The following is a 24864-nucleotide window of genomic DNA, read 5'->3' on the forward strand; positions in this document are numbered from 1 at the left end:
TATTATAAAGTTTCTAAGAATAAATTAGCTAGATGGTAAAAATGAACCTCCACCTTTTATTATTAATAACCCAGTTTTGGATAACCGTTTCTTTGTATTCTGGGTGGGAGAGAAATCCTAGCACATATGTCATAAACCAAGTGCTGGAGGTGCCTGAACCTTCATCCTTTGTTATAGCATGGGGGTACATAACCCAAGCTAGAGCAGGAAGGCTGGCAATAGAAGTTTGAATTTTACAAGCATAACACAAAGAAGAAGGGAGTTTTTAGACGCTGGATTCATCCCAGTGGCATGCAGCAAACATTTTTCCAGGAGGACTTTGGCTGAGCAGCCTGAAGTTCATCATCAAGAACATCCTGGGTCCTGCCTGTTTTCCAAACCTGACCTGCCAGCTTTCTCTGGACTCTGTGAGTTCCCGAAATCCTTCTACATAGGCCCTTTGCACTTGGAGTCACAGTTGGTTGTTTGCAACCCAGGACCACGTCTAAGGAAGAGGGTAGAATTCTGAAGTCAGAAGACATTCCATGCTTCCTGATATTGATCTGTAGCAAAATTTAATCAGAAATAGACGCTAGAGAAAATAATTTCAAAATGTTCCCTAATGTCTTTTATAGAACAAAAGCTAGTATTAAGAAATTTACTTTTGGATCCAGGCAAATCCCTAGTCTATTCTTGGAGAAAATTACTGCCATTAAATTATTTCAAAAGTCTGCCACCCAGCATGTTGGCCGTTAGCACAGCCACTGATTTATAAAGAAAAAGCTGGCTGCCAGATTCACATAAAACCCAGACCACAGCTCATCCTTTATGGAAAAATCAAGACAGAACTTCTTTTTTCTTCTCTAGTCATCTCACTATGGTGTTAATGGAGTATTTGTGAGATTTTCATCTTATAATGACACCTCTCATTATCCTCTTACTTCTGGACAATTCTCTGAGCCTGAATCTTTCCTCATAGCTTAGAAAACTCATACTAGTCTTTGAAAATGGAACTTTGTCATCTATGACTCTTTCTCGTATTTATAAAACAAAACAATAGAAAAAAATCGATGATGTCTAAACAGTGCTTCAAGATGATGTATTCAGTAAAATATTGTATTATTATAAAAGCAAAATTAAAATCTCACATGTAGACCGCAAATATAAACTTGTTAACTTGAAGCTTTGAAAAAAGAACACAAGGCCTAGCCAAGGAGCTGCAAAGCTATGGCTTAGACTGGTTCCTTAGGAGCAGAGCCTTGAAGTGGGGATTGTGATACACAGCAAGAAGCTGAAGTTAGTGGCTCAGAAAGAGACAGTCCTGGCTTCAATCTTCTATAAGCCCGCCTCCACTCTTCATGCTCCTGCAGTTTACGTGAATCAAGCAACTCCCCCTACCTGTTTATTTTTATGTATTTATTTATTTGTGTAAGCTAGTTTGCATTAGTTTTCAGTCATTTGCAGCCAAATAATCCTGATTTTAAAAGTAGGGAGTATTAACTTGAGAACGGCTCTTCGTTTAGGAGAAAAAGAGGCCAACAATAACCAGAGCCCGTTTAAAAAGAACAACGACAACAGAAAGTTTCTTCTGAGACCTAGCCTGGAAATCTGCATGCTCCAGATAGATCTTCTGGGGATCACGATTCTTATGACATTCTATTATTTTATAAGCAAACTTTGCTAACTTCTGTGTCTCTATGTGACTGTTCTGATTCATGTCTCAGAAAAATGGAAATAACATCTATTAGATCAAATTTACCTCCAAATTCTGTCCCTTCCTAGTTTTGTAAGCTTAGAGCAGTCAATTCCTTCTTGGGGAGCCAAATGGAAAGCCATATGTAGATAGCTGGCCACCTCAAAACCAAAGGCTCGGAGGGGAAGAGAGAGGTTCTGTGCCTTTTCAGAGTCATAGGACAGGGATTAGAGAAATTTCAAAATGTCTGGTAAACTCTGTCTCCAAAACATTATGTGAATATGCGCACTTCTCCACTCCAATGCCAGTTGTCACCGCCTCTTACCTGGATGACTTCAACAGCCTTCTACCTGGTCTCCCTGCTCCCATTCATACCTTTCTGCAATCCAGCTCCACACAGCTGCCAGAAGGATGCTTCTGGTTTTATTCTGGCACACTGCTTCATTTTCTTAATGGTATTTATCACAATCACCAGACTTCTAGTTTATTTATTGCCTCTCTCCTTCTACTAGAATGCTAATTCCCTGAGAGCATGAAACTAGCCTAATTCACTGCTATATTTCCGGCACCTAGAACTGTGGCTGACACATTATATGGGTTCAATAAACAAATATTGATTGCATGCATGGCTAAATGAATACTGAATGGTTATCAGCCTTGTTTCTTTATTGAAAATTAAAGACGGAAAATGCTGTTGCTTTTTTTTTGAGTCAATTTCAAGTTTCTCCAGGCAATCATTTTAAAGACAACACATTCCTTGAAAACAAGGGTCACGTCATTGTGGCACTACCTCACACGCAATCAGTATTCAATAAGTGTCTCCTAAATAAATTATAAATCCTGGTTCCTCCCTCTGCCACGGTCAAGGTAATTTTTTGTTATTTTTCTGCCTATAAGCGTAGTAGATCTCTTCACTACCTAATAATATAATGCTGCATTAGTAATACTACTCTGTATAACTAGCATTAGGTATAGTATTTTTATATTTAAAAATTTTTTTAAACTTTAAAAATGAAAGATGTCTTTAAGTAAATTTAGTATTGTTCTGATGTGTCTGTATCTGGATTCATCTGGCCAGCATTTTGATAGGATTTCTTTGTAATTTGGTGGAGGTGATATTAGTTTTATCTTATTTTATTTTGAGTGAGAAGAATGTTATTTTAAAACTCATTTATGTGAGTTACCATATTAATAACTACAAAACAATGATTTATACTAGTAGGGAAGACATTGTAGAAACCCAGAATTATTTTTTAGGAATACGGTCATAATTCTGAAGTGGAATATGGGAATCTTTTCTTAAAAATTCCCAACATGTGTATGCTTTCTTGTTCCTAAGTCCAGCTGTTAAGTTTTTTAAACCTAATATTTTAATCTAACATTTTTATCACTAAATTTTCTTTTAAAGTGTTCCTTTTGTCATTTATTGATTTTCCTGGATTTGACATAACAGGTATTTTATAAGATGACATATATGCTATTTTCTTTTCTTTTTTTTTTTTTTTTGAGACGGAGTCTTGCTCTGTTGCCCAGGCTGGAGTGCAGTGGCCGGATCTCAGCTCACTGCAAGCTCCGCCTCCCGGGTTCCCGCCATTCTCCTGTCTCAGCCTCCCGAGTAGCTGGGACTACAGGCGCCCGCCACCTCGCCTGGCTAGGTTTTTGTATTTTTTATTAGAGATGGCGTTTCACCGTGTTAGCCAGGATGGTCTTGATCTCCTGACCTCGTGATCTGCCCGTCTCGGCCTCCCAAAGTGCTGGGATTACAGGCTTGAGCCACCGCGCCTGGCCAATATATATGCTGTTTTCTGTTCACATAAATTGAAGTAGCTAAGTCCCTTTATGTCTGCCATATTTACTAACGTACCTGGCACAAAATGCACCAGAATCTAGGTCAGTCGTTTAATGTAAATGAACATGAGTTTACATTGCTAATATAATTGTTGATCCACTTAAAACTTGTGCAATAAAGTATGTATGCAGTTACTGAGTTGTCAGCAAAAAATTTAACCTCTTTGTGATAAAACATAATAATAAAATAAAAATGAATTTAGTATTGTTCTAACTAATCCAAGAGCTAGTATTAGCACCGAAGGGTGGAAGCAAAAGGGAGGACAGATTGTGATTCACTCAATATAAGGGAAATGAATTTTTCTTTTTTTTTTTTTTTTTTTTGAGACGGAGTCTCGCTCTGTCGCCCAGGCTGGAGTGCAGTGGCCGGATCTCAGCTCACTGCAAGCTCCGCCTCCCGGGTTTACGCCATTCTCCTGCCTCAGCCTCCCAAGTAGCTGGGACTACAGGCGCCCGCCACCTCGCCCAGCTAGTTTTTTGTATTTTTTAGTAGAGACGGGGTTTCACCGTGTTAGTCAAGATGGTCTCGATCTCCTGACCTCGTGATCCGCCCGTCTCGGCCTCCCAAAGTGCTGGGATTACAGGCTTGAGCCACCGCGCCCGGAATTTTTCTAATAGAAAGAACAGTTCAAGTTCAATTGGGGTATTCTAAGGCATCATGGCATGGAGGAAACAAGGACAAATGAATTCTAAATGGTTCTCAGCTTTGTTTCTTTATTGAAAATTTATTGGCCTTTCAGTCCCAGCCTGTCCACTTAATAGCTCTGCTACCTTGACCAAATCACTCAATTCCTCTCAGCTTTAGTTTTTGTCATTATCAATAACTTTGGCGACAAAAATGCCTATCTCATAGGGTTATTGTAAGAAATTTTTTAAAAACTATGTGTGAGAAAGAGCCTGGCACAATCTTGGCTCTAAGAAAATTCCTAGAGCTCTTGAAAAGTAAAAAATTTCCTATTATTAAGGGTGTTCAACAAAGCATAAACAAAGCTGAAACAATTTCACTAAGAATATTCTAGAAAGATATCAAATATTAGATGAGTTGTTTACCTAAATGGGCTTTGTGAATTCAGGTTTTATAATTCACACTCTCTTATTTTACAAATATAGAACAGTATGGAAAATCAATACAACTTGCCCAAAATGAAATACAAATTTTCATTCCTAATCTTAAGCAACCTACTTAGGTGTTTCTCCCTTTCCCTTCGGTCTCTATTTGACTCTATCTATAGTTCTTGACATTCTCAAAGGTACTTCTACAAAAACAGATCTGCTTACCATTCCCAGCACATCCTGTTTAATGTTTTCTATGGTGCATCTGGACAGACTCACTGCTGCTTCCCCTCTCTCACCAATTCTAGGCCAAGCTACTTCCCACTCCTCTTTCAAAGCAACATTTAAGGAAGAAAGTTTTTCTTTATATTAATGTCTCTACATCTCCGTCTGTCCTCAGTACTCGAGGGCTCTGATGCTCTACCCATCTAATCCATTAAGCAACCTTAAGTGGTCTCCTTAAAACATAAAGCAGACCAAATCATTCGCCTACAGCTTTCGGTTGTTTTTCATTGTACTTGTGGTAGAAATCTAAACTCCCAAACAAAAATGACAAGGTTTTGAACTATCTGGCCCTGCCTCCCTCCCTAACTGGCTTTGCAGGCAATCTCTTTTCTGCTCACTCTAATCCATCCATCTGGCCTTCTTTCAGTTCCTCCAGTGCTTCCAGTATATTCCTACACTGACACCTTCACATGTTGCTCTGTCTTCCTTGAAGTCTTATCTTGTAAGACTCATCATCAGTGACCTTTTTCCCAGAGATGCCCTCCCTAACCCCAATGCACCAATAGGAGATCTTCTTTGACACTTTCCCAAAGCATCTTTCTCTTGCCTCCATAAAGAGCTCATTTTTGATGTATAAAAAGGTATGCCAGCATCCATCTGCGCTTCTCTGGTCAAGTGGGCAGAGCAAATATCATTGGAGCAGAAGTTTCAGAAGAATTACTTATTTTGGTACATTTAGAATCATTAGCTTTACATAGTGGAAATTGTGTGGTATGACAAAGGAAAACCCACACAACACTCTGTGGTATAGACTCTGCCGGTCACTTGGGAAGAGGCAGACAGTGCTTCAGGGGCCCAGGGCCTTCTGTGAAAGAGGAGACTGAGCAACTGAACCTCTTCTCTCAAGATTTGAAGCTAAGAAACTTGGAGCAGAGTGGATTTGGCCACATTAACTACAGGGAAAAGACATAAAAGCCTTCAAAGCAAACTTATTGAATGGGAAAAACTGGGCGTTGTGGTGCACACCTAATAGTACAACTACTCAGAGGTTGAGGCTGGAGGATCACTTGAGCCAAGTAGTTCAAGGCTGCATTGAGCTATGATCACACCACTGTACTACAGCCTGGGTGACAGAGCAAGACCCTATCTCAAAATAAAATAAATTAATTAAAAATAAAAAATAAAAGAAAGGGAAAGACACATTTGTTAGGAGATAATCTGAGTACCAGCCAGAGCCTAATGACCCAAGAGGTAAGGCTGATTCTAGAGCAGCATGTGGCCTGAGGTCAGCAGCCCTTTGAGTCCATGTACTCGCTCTAGCAGTATTTGTGCTCTGGAGAACTGCAGCTGAGTATTACAGCTGGAGTCATAGGTGTGAATTAATGTGCTCCCTAATTATGGAGTCCAAGCACAGACCTAGTACATTTGGGGCCACGCATGTTCCATTAGGGCCATCATGCTGCAGTGGACCAGCACTGTCCTGCTCACATGAGGTAGTAAGGACAACCACAGTAAGACCCATCAGACTTAAATTTGCTTATTGGAATGACTGATTATCTACTGCCTGTCTACCTTAATAGACTGAAAGCTACGTGAAGGAAGACAGCATTCCATTTGGTTTACCATCGAGGCTACCACGTAGAGCTGCACAGATTGCCTACTGCTCAACTCCAAAGATTGTCATTATCTTACAATATAATGTGAATAACACTCTCTTGAGCAACGTAACTATTTAACCTGTATAGCTACATGAATCAGTGCTGGCCACCACCGTATTGCCAGAGTGATGAGAGTGGTAGGCACATAACAAGCTCTCAATAAATATTTATAGACTCATTGGATAAAAGAATGTATGATCTATTTTGTCCATTTGCATACATTTCTTTGCTTCTTCCTAATAAGTCTTTAGGTATTCCCCCCAAATATCTGAAATAGTATGTCCAATAGGGACCATTTAATCTATTTAGAGCTACAGGATGTGAGAACTGAAAGGAAGATTAGCGTCTTTATCGTTTTATCTTACCGATTAGAAAAGGGAAGTCCGGCAAGATAAAGTGACTTAGATCACATGGCAAGCCCATGACCAGATCCAGGTCTCTTGCCATCTAGTGCCTTGTTCTCTCTGTGGCACTCACTTGCTTCTTTAATAACTTTCTTCTGTTCTTCTTATGAAGCAGAGAGGAGTCCTCACAAGTCAGGGGTCACTTAATCACTGATGCTACTCAGTGGCTGAGGAGCTGGCTGTTGAGGCATTCTTCTATTTGGGGAAATATGCAAGTGTGTGATCTGCCAGAAGCTCTGACCCAGATAAGGTTGTTGGTAGCAGGACATTTCCAGTGAAATTTCATATATCAAACAGCAATTAGTGCTCCACTTTACTGTCTTGTGAATTTCTTTTTTTTTTTTTTTTGAGACGGAGTCTCGCTCTGTCGCCGGGGCTGGAGTACAGTGGCCAGATCTCAGCTCACCGCAAGCTCCGCCTCCCGGGTTTACACCATTCTAGAATGAATCTAATCTTTTACAATCATTCTTTCATCTTTTTCAATATTAATCACATACTTCTTTTTTCCAAATTTTTATGAATCACAACAGCAGCATATTCTCAACCATAGAAAATGACATTTATAATGTATTCAGAAAGAGAGACAAAAAGATATACAAATCAAATTTACTTTCAGGATATAACAAAAATTAGTGGAAAGTATATGTTTTAAATTACACTTAATATTTGGGGACCAATTATTGCTTGAAATAAATAAGCTTCCAGTTCCAACATGGCCTTTTGTTTTTATATTACCAAGAGTTTTTACACAGTAATGGTATTTGGTGGAGAATTTATCTTGTATTTATATTGCACAACTTTTGCCTAAATTAGTAGGTGTTTTCTTTTTTCTAATATAAAGTGGAAATACTCAAGCCTCTTCTTCCATTTCTGCTACCATCTTTCATTTTAGATTGATGATCCTTCAAATATCTATCATAAAATCAGTTCGCTAAAATAATATTTGGATTTTAAGTAAGCACCCACATGAGTCACTGAAATGTCCTCCTTAAAAATGTCGTCCCAGAGAATATCTCGGAAGGCTGCTGGATAGGAAAATAACATATTGTGCTATTTGCAGGCTGCAAATAATATTAATGTGTTGTCAGGATCTGGTCAAACTATGTGAAACAGTTTACAACTCTATGATTCACGCACTTCGGTCTGATTTAAGGCTTGTGTAAATTCAATTCTGGACTGTCAGTCAGCAGCAGAGGTTCTGTTCAGCCCCAAGATTTCTAACTGCCTGTGAAAAGATGAAGACAACTGAGGGAGAGACTCTCTCAAGAAATTTGCAGAATGACTTAATCCTAGTCAACAGTTAGATGCATAATTAGTTCAACTCAAGATTCCGTAGAACAGGTTTGTGCACATATAGGATAACAAGAAGAAGACCCTGACTGGAAAGAGCTCACACGAGAGGATGTGGGTGCTAGCAAGACCCACAGTTAACTCCAACACAGAGGAGTGACTGTTCAGGTGGGGAGGGGAACTGCTCACTGCTGATGAGTCCTCCCTTTCTCAGGGCCACAGAGCAGAAAAGAGCATTCCAGACCTGTGACAGAGGTCTTCAGGACACAGGTACTAACTCCTTCCTCAGGTGTAAGGGAAAGGGGAAATGGGATCAGTTTGTTTTGGAGTTAGAGAGCTAACTAGAAGCTGTAAAAGGGAGTAGATTATAGGGCTGAGAGAACGCAGAGGAGAGATGGTGGCAGGGGAAGGGAAGGAGGGATGAATTACAATACCTCATAAAAATGTAGGCACCCTGTAATCCCAGCACTTTGGGAGGCTGAGGCGGGCGGATCACGAGGTCAGGAGATCAAGACCATCCTGGCTGACACGGTGAAACCCTGTCTCTACTAAAAATACAAAAAAATTAGCCAGGCATGGTGGTGGGTGCCTGTAGTCCCAGTTACTCAGGAGGCTGAGGCAGGAGAATGGAATGAACCCGGGAGGCAGAGCTTGCAGTGAGCCGAGATCACACCACTGCACTCCAGCCTGGGTGACAGAGTGAGACTCTGTCTCAAAAAATAAAAAATAAAAAACAAGTTAGGCACACTTGGTTTACCATTTTTCTTTCTTTCTCTTTTTGAAAGTTGCATTCTCTACCACATTTTTTCCCCAGTGAACTATAACTAATCAAGCTGTGAAACACTACTTGCCTCTTTTCTCCAGTTTGCTAGGAGAAAGGTCTATCTCAACACAACAGTCAATATTACTATCTAGTAAAACATCACAGTGGTATTCCTCATATGGAAGGAATATTCCCAGTTTGCTAAAAGGACTCAGTAATAAAGTATTTTCATAGTAGTGTATACTACCCCATTGTTTTCACATATGTTAATGTTGTTGGTTTTCATTCTAATACTGTGAAATGAGCTGGGTAGGCATTTTTATTTCGAGAGAGAGAGAGAGAAAGAAAGAAAGAAGAAAGAAAGAAAGAAAAAAAGAAAGAAAAGAGAAAGGAAGGAAGGAAGGAAGGAAGGAAGGGAGGAAGGGAGGGAAAGAGAGAGAGGGGAGGGGAGGCGAGGGGAGGGGAAGGAAGGAAGGAAAGAAGGAAGGAAGGAAGGAAGGAAAAAAGAAAGAAAGAAAGAGAGAGAGAAAGAGAAAGAGAAAGAGGAAGGGAGGGGCGTGGAGGGGAGGGTTCATGAAGATATCAAGTGAATTGTCTAAGGCCAAAAACTAATTGCTTATCTACATGGGGCCAGACCCTGTCTTCTGATTTGGTTGCTGAAGTATTCAGTCAAGGCTGGTGCAGTGCCTGTAATGCCACAGCACTTTGGGAGGCAGAGGCGGGCGGATCACAGGAGGACAGGAGTTTGAGACCAAACTGCCCAACGTGGTGAAATCCCGTCTCTAGTAAAAAAAATACAAAAATTAGCTGGGCAAGTGGTGGCGCACGCCTGTAATCCTGGCTACTCAGGAGGCTGAGGCACGAGAATCACTTGAACCCAGGAGGCAGAAGTTGCAGTGAGCCCGAGATCATGCCAATGCACTCCAGCCTGGGCAACAGCGAGACTCTGTCTCAAAAGAAAAAAAAAGCATTCAGTCAATAAGCACATATTGGGCAGAACTTATGTGGCAAGTAATTTTGATAGTTTCTAGGAAACAAAAAAATAAGAGACACTGTACTTGACCTTGGCAGAACTAAAAGAACAGAAAGACAAAAATCAATGTCTCCAATGAAGTGTGACTCCGACCGTGACAGGAAATTGTGGGGTATCATGAGATCAAAAGGTCAGGGCACCCAACCACGGCCTAGAGAGGATGAAAGAAGGCTTTGCTAGAAAATGGTTTCTAACTTGAGATCTTAGCCAATCCAAGAGAGGTGGGTGCTTGGCAGATATTGCTGAATGGCTGAGGGGTAAAGTAGCAATGAAAAATGGAGAAAGAAGTGTTCTGTGTAAAGAGAGCATGGTGCAGGAATTCACAGAGAAATTCCATGTTGTATGTATCTCAGTCATATGCCATCCAACTGTCATTTCTGTATAAGAATCAATTACAGATGTTCCTCAACTTACAACAGGGTTACATCTGGATAAACTCATTGTCGGTTGAAAATGTTGTAAGTTGAATATATTGTAAGGTCAAAGATGCATTTAATATGTTTAATACACCTAACCTACTGAACATCACAGCTTAGCCTTGCCTACCTTAAACATGCTCAGAACACTGACATTAGCCTACAAGTAGGCAAAATCATCTGGCAACACAGTCCACTGTGGAGTATTGGTTGCTTACCTTGTGTTTGTGTGGCTAACTGGGAGCTGTGCATGCATCACCAAAAAGTATCATATTGCATATCACTAGCCTGATAAAAGATCGACATTCCAAATTCCAAGTATAGTTTCTACTGAATGTGCATTCCTTTCACACCATCATGAGATTGAAAAATCATAGGTCGGAGACTGTACTATGTTTACAGTAAAATGTTGCCATAAACTTAGGGGACAAGATATAAGAGGAACCCCCCTCCAAAATTAGGCTCCTTCATTGGTTACCATCTTTATGAAAGTTGGAATTTTCTAGGGAAAAGGAGGACTTGAGAGATTATCTATGGATTCTCAAGAAGCACAGCTGTCAGGAGTTGACATACAAACTTCCTTCCTTTTTGTAAAGCAATTGGAAAAAATGGGAGAGTAAGGATTTGACATGTTACAGTTGTAGATCTTAGCGTTGCGAGGCATGAATGAGATAAATGTGGAACACTGGCAGGTTGCAAAAGTGTTACACAGATGTAAAGAGTTTTAGGGGGGACTTCCCTGCATTTCTTCACTGCAGTGCAAGGGCAGAACTAAAAACTGAAACTTAGCACCCAGTATCCCTCATCTACCACCCCTCTGCACCCTCAGATGAATCATAGTCTGTTACAGATGCCTGTAACATATTCCTGAGTGTTAGTCCCAGAAAACTAAACCTGTGGAAACTTTTATATTTTAGTTGCTGACCTTCACAGGTTGTTCAAAAGAGAAGGGTCAGTGACTCACAATTATATTACAACTTCAGACCATGTGAATTTCTTCAAAGGTGATGGCTTAAGAAGTTTTTAATTCTTGGCTCTTTTTGATAAACCAAAAAGAGTGAAGTCCTCATCTTGTCATTCAGGGACTAACCATCTAAATTTATTCTATTGAACATTTTAAAAACATAATTCCCATTGATCTAGTGTGCACCCTTTGTTCTCATTGGGCTGGGTTTGCGGACACACTTGGTCGCAGTCATGAAGTCATGAAGTCAGGTTATGCCAATTCACCTCTTCCTGGAAATCTCCTCTGGCAAATTCAGATTGACTTTTTTCTGAAAGCCAAAGGCATTAATTACATCCGGTCTTGGCTTAGGGTTCTTTAAATATTTCATTCATAAATGTGGAAATTCTGCTTTTCTGAACAGATTATAATATAATCAGTTTTATACTCATAGAATATTTTGTTGACCTTCACACCTTTTTCAAAAGAGAAAAACTGTAGAATATTTTTCCTATAATGTGGATTCATAGGTTTAATCACTTTCTCTGAAACAACATCCTGAATATGGCAGAAAGTCAGTGGCAGAAGAGATTAGCAATTGAATAATACTTTTATATGCTGTAAAACAACATTATTTCTGAAAATAATTCATCATACATATCTACCACATGTGGCATATTAAAGGCAAATTTCACTTGTCAAAATATATCAGTGGTTCTTAACTAAAACAAAAAAATTCACAACTATATTGTGAAACATCTTCTTGAACTGAAAATCTCTGTGTTTGTGGATACTGAGCAGGGAATTCACTGGTTCAAGATTAAAGGCAAAAGTTTCTAAGGCTGCTTTTATCCAGTTCCAAGATTGATGATGAGAAACTGTTGCTCATACCTCACTTTTCACAATGTTCATAGCTGGCTTTATATTTACTGTTTTTGAGATAGCTTACAGTATTAGCCACATTCTACCTGTTTGGGAGTGCCAAGTTATAAAAGTACAAAATGTACTCACAGCTTCCTTTGAACAAAATCCTAAGGTTATTCCCATTTCTGGAAATTTAGCTATCATGTCAAACAACTGAGCTATGGTGAGCATCATTCATAAAACATAAAACAATAACGATAAAAGTCAAATAGATTGCATTGCTGAATCAACTGGCTGATTGCAACAGAATGACAATGTGATGTCTTCAATAACCAGTAACTAAAAACTGTAGATCATCTATCATGGTGATATCGTTTTCCACTGTACTCTCTGAATTTCACATTTTATATTGTATTTTGCAAAGTTTCAGAGAAAAAGAAAAAGGAAACAAAGCTTTTATTTAAGGATACATAAGCCTCTATTTAAGTATTTATGTAGTGGGAACTTGTAGCAATTGGGACATTTTCTTATTATGGTATTTCTGTCCTATCAAGTTTTCCTGCAGTAACAACTGAATATTTGTTATAGTCATGATCATCTTCCAGGATATACTCAGGGTCCTTTCAAGTAAAAAGTTTGGACAATTAGAACAGTATCCTATACCCAACTTAACATATGCTAACAGGAAATCTATATTATACCCATAGTTAGAAAAAACAGCGTTAATCTCATTTTAACACTAATATGCTGAAAATTCAATTCACTAAATTCTAGTGTTTTCGTTCTTACAATTCTCTATTAAGAAAGCAGCTTTGTCAGTTTCTTTTCTTTGAAATAATTCCAACTTTGTACAGTAAATCTTTTTGAAGATATTTGGAGATTTTTTTTTTTTTTTTTTTTTTTGAGATGGAGTCTTGCTCTGTCACCCGTGCTGGAATGCAGTGATTCAATCTTGGCTCACGGCAACCTCTGCCTCCCCAGCCTAAGTAATTCTCCTGCCTCAGCCTCCTGAGTAACTGGGATTACTGGTGCATGCCACTATGCCCCGCTAATTTTTGCGTTTTTAGTAGAGGCGGGGTTTGGCCATGTTGGCCAGGATGGTCTCGAACTGCTGACCTCAAATGATCCACCCACCTGGGCCTCCCAAAGTGCTGGGATTACAGGCGTGAGCCACCGCGCCCAGCTGATGGAACCATTTTCTTTTAAAAGTTCCAATTTCTCCTAGGCTGGGCACAGTGGCTCATGCCTGTAATCCCAGCACTTTGGGTGGCTGAGGCGGGTGGATCACCTCAGGTCAGGAGTTCGAGACCAGCCTGGCCAACATGGTGAAATCCCATCTCTACTAAAAATACAAAAATTAGCCGGGTGTGGTGGCAGGCACCTGTAATCCCAGTGACTCCAGAGGCTAAGGCAGGAGAATCACTTGCACCTGGGAGGTGGAGGCTGCAGAGAGCTGAGATGTCACCACTGCACTCTAGTCTGGGTGACAGAGTGAGACTCTGTGTCAAAAAAAAAAAAAAAACTCCTTTTTGATAAGATCACACGCTGAATTTATTTTGTTTAATGTTTGTATAATTGAATTAATAAAGTGTGCAGTAAAATGCTATAAATCAATTAGGATTATCCAAATGAAAATAAACTGAAATTAAGTAAGACTAGTTTCAAATACAGTCTTTCTTGAAAGAGTGCGTTTGGCCATCCTAAATTACAGTTTTCAAGATTGATCTACTTTCTTTCTGAGGCCACCATACTCTCGGTACTAGAATTAAAATGTCTACATTAAAAACACGCTACATGGTTTCTCTTTGACTTAAAAACAAAATACACAAACAATAAATTATAAGTCTGGTTAACTGTGTGGGTATTTTGTTCAATTGATTTAACTGCATTTTTCCCCCTAGGATATAAATCATGTGATACAGCAAACTCAACGATGTGGGGCTCAAACGACACTTGTGAAACATTCAGATACCCTTTTGTCTTTAAAGTTATATTAATTACCACACTTTAGTAAAGTGTTTACTATTTAGAACTCTTCCTTCCTAGTTGGCCTCCTGTACACCCCATTCCTGAGTCATAAAAGTAAATACTGTATATCTAAAACTGGTGCTGGTTTTGATAAGCCATAGTGATGACATCAGCCTGAGTTCCAACTCCTGTAATAAAGAACTGTGACCATACGGCGACTTGTAGGCAGTTACGTCTCAACATAACTCTCCTTGTCCCCTCATGTCACTGATTTGGAGCCAAGGTTTGTGCTCCAATCTACCAAACCAGGTGAAAGAAATTACATTTCTATTTTCAAATGCAAGGGATTTAAAAGTATATATAGCACACAAAAAAGTCAACATACTTAATGCCTAATGCCACTGAACTGTACACACAATAATGATTAAAATACTGAATTGTATGTAATATATTTTACCACAATTAGGAAAAAAAAAAACTGTGTTCATGTGTTTCAAAGGTTTTTCACAATTGTGTAATACATATAGTTGGTTATACCTTTGTGACAGTGAGCAAATCGCTCTTTCTGCAACATCTATTAACCCAGACTCCCCAGGGCCTAAGTAAGCATCCATTCTTCAAGAATAAGTAAACAGCACTTACACACGGACATTTCTAGCTAAAAGTAACACAGACAAAAAACCTCAAAAATATCATGTAAGGTCAAGTGTTGGACAAAGAGCCTTTGCAAACATCCCTTGCTCCTTTGCATTGCTCTGGTGTGAGGAGCTAGGACATGGAGAAACCTCTACCTCCTCTCTCAGGATTAGCAAAACCTGCTTGATTGCTACAAGGGTAAGTAAATGCTGGCCTGCTGGGTTTCCTGATCCCACTGACTATCGTTTAGGCACTTCCTAGAGAGCCAAGCACCATGCGAAGGGCTGAGGAGGAAACTCGCATCTTTCATTCTCCTACATCATCAAAAATGAACCTTGAAGGCTACCCATACGTCGCAGGAGGGCTGTGACTGTCTGGGGTTGCAGACTGAAAATCTCATTAACGTGAGAGAGGTATTTGAAATAAAGAAAACCCTCACAGTACCAGGCTGCAGTTATCATAGCCATTCTGCTCTTAATGCACCCAGGACAAACCTCTATCTCTGCATATGTGTCATTTCAGTGACATATCCTGTCTCCTCCCCGACTAGAATGTAAGCAGCCCTGTGATCTCTATGTGCTCATAACCAGCACGTAATGCGAATCCTGGCTCTTCGAAGGCGCTCAGCTAAGTGAGGAGCTCAACTCTGAAGTTGTAACCAAGACGGCGCGGATAGGAGGAGAGGACACTCCAGCGCTCTGCGGTTGCAAACACACCCCTGCAGGTGCTGCCACTTAGCACTTAGAAACGTCTTAGGTTCCCGCTTAGTCGCACACGCATCCTGACTTTCCCCAACCCTGGAACTACCTACCAGTAGCGGAGACCAGCAGACTGACAGCACGCACATGATCCCCATGAGCTGAATGGCCGTCTCGGTCGTGATGCGGCCCCACTGGGCACTGGACTGAGATGCCGTGGCCTTGGCCCGGCAGCGGGACACCAGGGCCTTAATGGTGGCCAGGTTGCAGGCAAAGGTGACTGTCAGCGCCAAGAGCCCCAGGAAGGCAAAGGCAGAGGCGAAGAAAAGGTTGCCCCAGTTATTCGAAGAGCTAGTCCCGTTGCCCCCTCGCCCGGTGCTGATGAAGCACCACGTCCCGGGCCACTGGACGGTGTACTGGCCCACGCCCAGCACCGGCAGCAGGGCGAAGGCGAGCACGGCCAGCCACACGCCAAGCAGCACAGCGCGGGTGGCACGCGTCTTCATGTGGCTCGCGTACCAGTGCGGCGCCCTGATGGCCAGCGCCCGCTCGACGGCCATGGCGCTGGCAATGAACAGCGAGGAGAGCCCGAAAACAGTCATGGTCAGTCCGAAGAAGGTGCAGAGCCGCCCCGACGGGTCGAGCTGCTCCCATCGCTGCTTGGACAAGTACACGACGATGACCACCGGGGTGGTGAGAAGCTGCCCGACCAAGTCGGTGAGCGCCAGCCAGCCAATGCACAGCAGGAAGGACTTCTTGCGCTTGCTCTCCCGGCGCCGGTAGCTGCGCGACACTAGCAGCATGGCCAGTGCGTTGCCCACGAAACCGGTGAGCAGCATGGTGATCGGGAAGGCTACGGACACCGATCCGCAATCCTCGCCGGACCCTGGAGGGCGCGTGAGGTTGCCCCGCGCCTCCGCGGAACGCTCGGGCTCCCCCATGCCTGTGTAGGAGTGATTGAAGCGGGTGCAGAAGGGGGCACCCCCTCCGTAGCCCCGGGTCTCCTTCATGTTGGCTTCGAGGTGAGGAGGGGATAGCGTCCAGAGAGCCGCAGTGGGAGGGGGCAGACGCGGCGCGGACGGCGGCGGAGGTCGGCGGCTACCGCGGCTGTGGCTGGGCTGCCCTCCATGGTGCGGGGCGCAGCCGCCGCCCTATGTCGCTACTGGGACCGCGGCCGCGGCGGCGCCAAGGCTCACTGGCCCCGGAGGCAGCCGCGCCTTCCTCTCCGGGAAACTTCTGGCTCCGAGGCGCGCCGAGGTGCCGAGTCCCCTCTATAAGGCCGAAGGGGCGGGGCGCCCGTGGGTGTGGACAGAACCGAGGTGGGAGGAGGGTGCAAAGCAACTGAGCGCCTCTCTTGGCTGTTGCCTATCCTGATCGCCTGGGTTGGGAAACCCCAGACCGGCTCCTCTGAAACGCCCTGCTCCTGGCCGAACCCGGAGCCCACTGGGCGCCTCCTCCAGTTCTCCGCCAAAGTGTCAGTGGGCGGCAAGCAGCTAATAAGTCGCACTGGGCCTGTGGAACCCAGTCAAGCTGCCGAGGCGCACCTGAGCGCTCGCTCTCCTGCTTTTTCAACCACAAACCCTCCTGCAGGGGCGGGATCCTTCTCCTGAAGTCCTTTAGTAACTCCGGTAAAGTGAAAATCGCCTGTCTTTGAGCAATCCCCACAAGCCTTTGCATAGCTGATCGTTAACTTTTTTCCTTTCTGCTTTGGGACTCTAGAGTGATTATAAAAAGGCCAAGGTGTCCTGTCCCCTGGGATGCCGCTGAAAACTATAAATTACTAGACAGTGCCTGCAGACTTAAGGGAATAGACACAGGAAAACAAATACATCGGATGGTTGAATTCCAAGACCAATAAATCCCAACTACTAACCCTCACCTAATACTGCAGGCTCCCCTCCTCACCACCCAACAAATAAGTCAGCTATGGCAAAAGTGGCTACAGGAAGGTGGCATCAATTTGCATATCTGAGGTAGTGAAATCAGCTGCTACCAGCCTATGGGAATGAGAGGGGAGCAGAGGAGAAAGGTATTCCTTACAAAGCCTCCAACCATCCTTCTTATCTTCATACAATAAGAACTAGAAAAGGTATTTAGATGTTATGAAGGCCTTAATCTATATGGAAACTTTGCCTTTGAAATAATAAACATTGTGGCTCAAGCCTGTAATCCCAGCACTTTGGGAGGCCGAGACGGGCGGATCACAAGGTCAGGAGATCGAGACCATCCTGGCTAATACGGTGAAACCCTGTCTCTACTTAAAAATACAAAAAAAAACTAGCCGGGCGACGAGGCGGGCGCCTGTAGTCCCAGCTACTCGGGAGGCTGAGGCAGGAGAATGGCGTGAACCCGGGAGGCGGAGCTTGCAGTGAGCTGAGATCCGGCCACTGCACTCCAGCCTGAGTGGAAGAGCGAGACTCCGTCTCAAAAAAAAAAAAAAAAAAAAAAAGAAATAATAAACATTGAATGAAAATAGGCATACTAGGTTGCCTCGTAACATCTTTTAGTAAGCCAATATTTTGTGTATTTCTCACAAACATTTCTCATTTTACCACAGAAATCCTCCAAGGTACTATTGCTGTTACTATTCCCTTTAAAGGTGGGGTAACTGAGGCCCCATGAAGTTAAAGAATGTTCCTGAAGTCTCTCAGCAATTCTCAAGTCCCATCTTATTTGAAGCATGTATACCTGACATGGGTCCCATAACTGCTCTCAGCAGATGAATATTAACAGTGAGGTCATTTCCCCCTAATCTTGGGAAAGTCTTGTGTTTTTTGTTTTGTTTTTTGCCTTTTCACACTGGCTAAGAAATGAAAAGATTTTTAAAAATAATTGCAAAGTTCATTTTTCCTCATATTTAAGAAATTAGACTTAATCATATAGCACTATAAAGACCATTATTCTGATTGACACAGATCGACTTTCAGAACAAGCCCAATCAGTTTTGCCTTTCCTAGCTTAGCTGATGTTCTGTATGCTGTTAACTTTTAAATTGCTGTTAAGAGGTAAGAATGGGATATGTTCCTCTGCATGCTTTCTCGATGGTCGTGATTCTGTATGAGAGTTTGAAAACCTATCACTATAACATGGTATGTTTTTTAAAGAAGGAAAAGCAAGAATGCAATTTAAATTCCATTCTAATAACATGCATTAATCACAACATGAATTTCATTTTGTGTTTTGCTGTTATTTTAAAATGTTTTGCACTTTTGCATTTTACTGACTAAAATGTCACATTTACAATGGGAACAACAGCTAGGAAGGGTGAAATGATTTAATTCTAAAATCTTCCCCAAACTTTTGTCTTATTATTTTGAATTAATCTCAAACCTGTATTTGGGATAGTATTTTTCTAGCCTAATATTATTTGAAAATAAAATAATATTTGAGGTTATTCTTAGACAAAGCTTTATCCAAAGCATTTGGATGAAAGTGGCTATCAAATTCATACCTTCTGCAGTTAGTAAAATTCTAGTGTAATTCAATATTTAAAATTTAAGACCATTTTGCCATTCGCACAGCAAAGGAAGCAAAGCATATCTTTTTCGAGTCACATCAAAAATTATTCTTATTTTTATTTACAAATATTTGACTTCTTTGAAACTTTTACTTCTCCCTCTGAAGTGCTTGCTGTAGCCAATTGGACTTGATAAGCACGTTAAGCATCAGGGTATGTATTAGTAAAGAATTGTTAGCCTCTTACTAACCTCTACAGCAATGAACAAAATGTGTTGCATTTCAGATAATTTGGGTAACATTTCTCTTCTTTCAGCATTTCGCTTCATCCTATATTGTCTGGCTATTCACCTTGTAAACAAGTGACTGTGAGGTTTTGTGGAGTAACTGTGTGAAGCTGGCAGTTGGAGTCTGGTTGGTGCTTTCTGGACAGTTACTACAGATATAGTGTGAACTGTGTTGGTCTGAAACAACACTGCCCTCTTGTGACCAAAAGGCTAATAACATGCTTTATGCTGTTTTAAAGAGAATTTCCAAAGGGCCAATGGATGCTTTGCTTAGGGGATCTCTGATTTCTTTCCTAGAGATCTACTTATCAGTACATAATTGTGGTCACTTTGTTTTCCTTTGAGGTTACACATTGGCAACTTTGTTTAACAGTCAATAAACCAGTAGAGGATTAAACTGAAAGACCAGATATTCATTTTTTTAATAAAGTATATATTCACCTATTATGTTTTCAATGGAATTCTACCCTGGACATGTTTTAAATTCACAGATTACTTAATTGTACCCCTTTTGTACTTTACAGTTTAAAATGTGTAATATTTACCTGGCGATGAATAGCTATGTTCAATGGCAATGACAGACATGTCAATATTTAGCTAGTGATGATGAATTTATTTTGCTATTTACTTCTATTAAATATCTATTTAAAAATCTTAAATATGGATACAACATAAGATTAATAACTAGCCACATGATCAACCCTTGATTGCCTCACTATGGATGGAGAATATCTGAAAGTCTTTCTTCATGGAGCCAATCAGTAATTTTAGTTTGTATTTTAGTCATTCATTCATTCATTCATTCAATAACTATTCATTGAGCACCCAATCTATGTCAGACACTGTTTCAGTCATTAGGGATAAGAAAGCAATACATAACAGTCTCTACATCTATGGGGTTTATATTTTAGTGCAAAATTACTGATTTTAAGTGCCAAATAACAGAAGAAAGAACACTGATCCCATGGCTTTTGTCTTCTCAGAATGATTGCCATGGAAGTACAATGCAACACAGACTTAACATTTAAACATCAATCAATATAATTACTGTATCAAAATAAAAGCAATGCTTAGAAGTCTTTGCTAAATCAAATATCTGGATATACGCGAGTCTCTTGCTATGACTGCCTTTTCTCCTGTCTTTTCTTTCTGTTCTTTACATGCCTGTTAATTTTTTATTGAAAGCTGGACATTGTAATATATTGTAATGACTCTGGATTCTACCGGGTTTTTTTTTCCCTGAGTATTATTGATTTTATGTTTGTTTGTTCCGTTTGACAGTTAACTTGTCCAGATTCAAACTGCCAATATTGCCTCCCCTGGGGCATGCTGCTATTGATATCTCTGCTTCATTTTCATGGTTTTCGATGCTCTTTTAGCTTGGCTCCCTAGAGATTGATTTCCCTATGCCTGTGTAATTTGCTGGTCAGTTAGCGATGGAGATCACCTTCTTTGTGGGTTCCCCAATTCTAGGGATTCTCCTCTTATTTCCAGCTGCTCTGGCAACTTAGGACTATTCCCTGACATACCAAGTTTCTGAAGTTTCAGCTTTCTGCCACCCAAAGTACACACAGCACAGGGAGGAATACATCCCCTTAAGTAAAGCATCAAAGTAGATGTATAACTCACATTTATACATCTCGAATAATTTTTTTTTTTTTTTTTTTTTTTTTCAGGCAGAGTCGTGCTCTGTTGCCCAGGCTGGAATACAGTGGTGCAATCTCGGCTCATTGCAAGTGCTGCTTCCCAGGTTCATACCATTCTCCTGCCTCAGCCTCCCGAGTAGCAGGAACTACAGGCGCCCACCACCACGACTGGCTAATTTTTTGTATTTTTAGTAGAGACGGGGTTTCACCATGTTAGCCAGGATGGGCTCCATCTCCTAACCTCATGATTCTCTCGCCTGGGCCTCCCAAAGTGCTAGGAATGGGAATACAGACGTGAGCCACCGTGCCCGGCAGAATAGTGGTCTCTTAAGACTAGATTTCTATCTGGTCTTTGCTTGCTTTTTCCTTAGGCTTCATGGGGTCTCCTTCACTCATGCAGAGTTTTGCTGTGAGACATGGATTTGGGCAGTTCTATCGCATTTCTTCTCTGGTTCTCGTTCCCAAGATTTCCTACTTAAATTTGCAGTGGTTTTTCAAGTCTTAACTCCAGTCTCTGGCACTTGTTGCCAGTAAGGCTATGATTTCTTTTTTTTCTAACAGTATTTCCCATAGCCATAGTCATGAAGATTGGGCAGGATCCTCGATCCCAAAACCAGTAAGTCACAATTTTTACTCCTTTAATTTGCAGGTCTTTTTTTCTCTTCTATGATTTCTGTATGCCTTTGCTTTCCAATGTAATACTTTAATAAAATCCAAATACTTGTTTTTACAAATTTAACCATACTTTATTATTGTTATATGCAGGGCAGTGTGATACTGGCATAAAGATAGGCATGCTATGGTTGGAATGTGTTCTTCAAAATTCATGTGGAAACTTAATGGCTAATATGATGGTATTAAGAGGTGACGCCTTTAAGAGGTGGTTGGGCCATGAGGACATATCTTGAGTGAATGGGATTAGCTGCTCTTACAAAAGGGCTTGACAGAGGGAGTTTGGTCCCTTTCTTGTCATCCTGACATATGAGGATAGGGCAAGAAGGCCTTCACCAGAGACCAGATGATGGCGCCTTGCTCTTGAACATCCCCAACCTGCAAAACGTTGAGAAATAAATTTCCATTTATAAATTACCCAGTTGTAGTATTGTTATAGCAGCATAAAACAAACTGACACTGATCTACAGATCAATGAGAGTATTATAGAGAGCATCATATATACACAGAGATAGAGATATAGATATGTGTACACATATGCAGACATTCATATTCAACAGATTTTTGTCAAAAGTGTTAAGGTGATTCAAGAGAACAGCCTTTTTAACAAGTGGTGCTGGATAAACTAGATATCTGTATGGATATAAAAATGAACATAGACCTTACACCATAAAACAAAATAGATAATAGACTTAAATGTACCTGTTAAAACTAGAAACCTCCGAGATTAAAAGAGGACTTTTCCTTGTGACCTCTTTCTCCCCTATCATTACTGCAAGTAATCCTACAGCTTTGTTGTTGTTGTTGTTGTTGTATTGAACAACATGTGATTATCTGTTTTAGTTAGTAGGCACAGAAATTTTATGTTTTTTTGGTTGGTTTGTTTGTTCATTTTAGACAGTCTCACTCTGTCACCCAGGCTATAGTGCAGTAGCATGATTTTAGCTCATGATGCCTGGAACTCCTGGGCTCAAGTGATTCTCCCACCTCAGCCTTCTGAGTAGCTAGGGCTATAGGCACATGCAACCATGTCCGGCTAATTTTACAATTTTATTTTTTGTAGAGACAGGGTCATACTATATTCCCTAGGCTGGTTTCAAACTCCTGGTCACAAGCAATCTCACCACCTCAGCCCCACACAGTCCACCACACAGTCCCCCATCCCGAGAAGCCATTCCCCTTCAATTTCACAGTTAGGCTCTCAGCTGCATAACAGTATGTGGCCTGTGAGTGTGACCTTGGAGGCTCTTCCTCAGGCTCTGCTAAGAATTATTAAATTCTTTCTGAATGTCTGGTTACCTGTAACTTTTGCTAAATGAAATAGTGATTCAATAACATTCTTGTACATATTGGTATGTATATTTGTGGGATTTATTTTTACATGGTAAATCATTAGAAGTGGACTGTTATGTGCTGATGATCAGATTTGTACCCGCAGTCTACACTTCTCTTTTGAACTTCAACTTCATACCAAAATATATCTCATATACACTCACTTGTGTCCATCTCCACCGTCACCACCCAGATTCAAGTTACCACAATCTTTTGCCTAATTTACTGCAATATTTATTTATTTAGAGACAGAGTTTCGCTCTGTCTCCCAGGCTGGAGGGCGGTGGCGTGATCTTGGCTCACTGCAACCTCTGCCTCCTGGGCTCAAGAGAGCACGTCTGGCTAATTTTTGCATTTTTAGTAGAGACGGGGTTTCACCATGTTGGCCAGGCTGGTCTCAAACTCCTGATCTCAAGTGATCCACCTGCCTTAGCCTCCCAAAGTGCTAGGATTACAGGCGTGAGCCACCATGCTTGAACACAATTTTTTTTTTTTTTTTTTTGAGACAGGTGTCGCTCTGTCACCCAGGCTGGAGTGCAGTGGCATGATCTCAGCTCACTGCAGCCTCCAACTCCTGGGTTCAAGTCATTCTTGTGCCTCAGTCTCCCGAGTACCTGAGATTACAGGCGTGTGCCACCATGATAGGCTAAGTTTTGTATTTTTAGTAGCGATGGGGTTTTGCCATGTTGCCCAGGCTGGTCTTGAACTCCTGACCTCAACTAATCCATCAGCCTCGGCCTCCCAAAGTGCTAGGATTACAGGCTTTGAGCCACCATGCCTGGCCCTCAATAGATTTCTAATTGCCTTGACCTTATAATTTTAAACTATGTTTATTGTAACAAATTGAAGTTTAGTGAGCATTTAGATTATTTTTAAATGTTAATAATCTCTTGATCCCTCTATTTTCACTTTCAAATTAACCAATATTAATAGGTTGGGGTGTATTCTTTCATACTTTATTCTATAATCATACAAAGATATTTTCACTCATGTTTAAAATGTTTACAACCCAATGGGCCAGATATAGTTATGCTAATTTGACTACCAGTGAAGCTAAATAACATCCTTTTCTATTAATTATATACTTTATTGGAATATCATTATGCTATTAATTTGTAGCAACTCTTTATATAGAGGTACCATCTGTTTCTAATTTTCCCGTCATTTGCCTTTTTACTTTTTGTATCATGTCTATTACCATATATAAGAAATTTATTCAGGAAAATGATCTTTTCATTTATGGTTTTGAGGATTCCTGCTTAAGCAAGTCTCTCCTTAATTCCTGTATCCAAGTTGCACTTGAGAATATTCTTACTTTAATATTCATGTTTTCAATCTAAATGGATGTTAAAATTTATACTTTTTAGCAAATGGTAATGAGGTGGTTTAACTTTTTTACAGATTATCACGTAGACAGCTAACATTTAAGTAAATCATAACTCTCCTCTTAATTGAAACCCTATTTCATCATATACTAAATTTCGATTTAGTCCAGTGTCCAGATCTTGGTGTCTAAATACAGTTCTTCTTTAAAAGGAAACAGGGTTCTTTGGACAAATGGCTAATTCTGCATCTATGGCTGAGAAAATACAAGCTGAGCCTAGAGCATCTTGTACTGCCAGAAATTAAAGAAATGTTCAGAAGACAGAAGAATTTGGGGACATGTCAAAAGGACAAAGAAGCCAACATGAAAAAAATTCCAAAGACCAAAGGTGGAACCATTTTAACAACAAAATATATAAGGTATAAGGTAGTATTGAATAAGCCAAATGAATATACTATACAACGGGAAAAATAGTAACTTCAGTAAATTTACAGTGCAGAAACCTGGCAAATGAAGTCTTCTTCTTCTTTTTTTTTTAACTCAAAGCCCAAGGAAAAGCTTTATTTTTATATTTAGGTTTGATGAATGAACAGCCATGCAGAACATGGCTGGACATGACTGGACACAAAGGATGTGGCCTAATGGTGATGGACAGAGTGGGGAAACCCAGCAAGAC

At 40.9% G+C, this 24864-nt stretch overlaps 1 protein-coding gene across 5 annotated transcripts in view; it reads right to left on the minus strand.

Moving 5' to 3' along the window:
* PTGER3 (prostaglandin E receptor 3) overlaps positions 1 to 16829 on the minus strand; it is a 221093-nt gene extending 204264 nt beyond the window's left edge. For 2 of the 5 annotated variants that reach the window (XM_033225289.1, XM_033225288.1), the window contains exon 1: positions 15585 to 16827. In XM_033225289.1, coding sequence (XP_033081180.1) covers positions 15585 to 16481 — 897 coding nt within the window. In that variant the 5' untranslated portion in view covers positions 16482 to 16827. Of the gene's footprint in view, positions 1 to 15584 lie in introns of all 5 variants that reach the window. The other 3 variants (XM_033225286.1, XM_033225290.1, XM_033225287.1) reach the window with 3 other exon arrangements.
* Between the last annotated feature and the right edge of the window lie 8035 nt (positions 16830 to 24864).

This window comes from Trachypithecus francoisi, unplaced genomic scaffold (assembly GCF_009764315.1).
Source record: "Trachypithecus francoisi isolate TF-2019V2 unplaced genomic scaffold, Tfra_2.0 Lachesis_group12, whole genome shotgun sequence".
Classification (NCBI taxonomy): Eukaryota; Metazoa; Chordata; class Mammalia; order Primates; family Cercopithecidae; genus Trachypithecus; species Trachypithecus francoisi.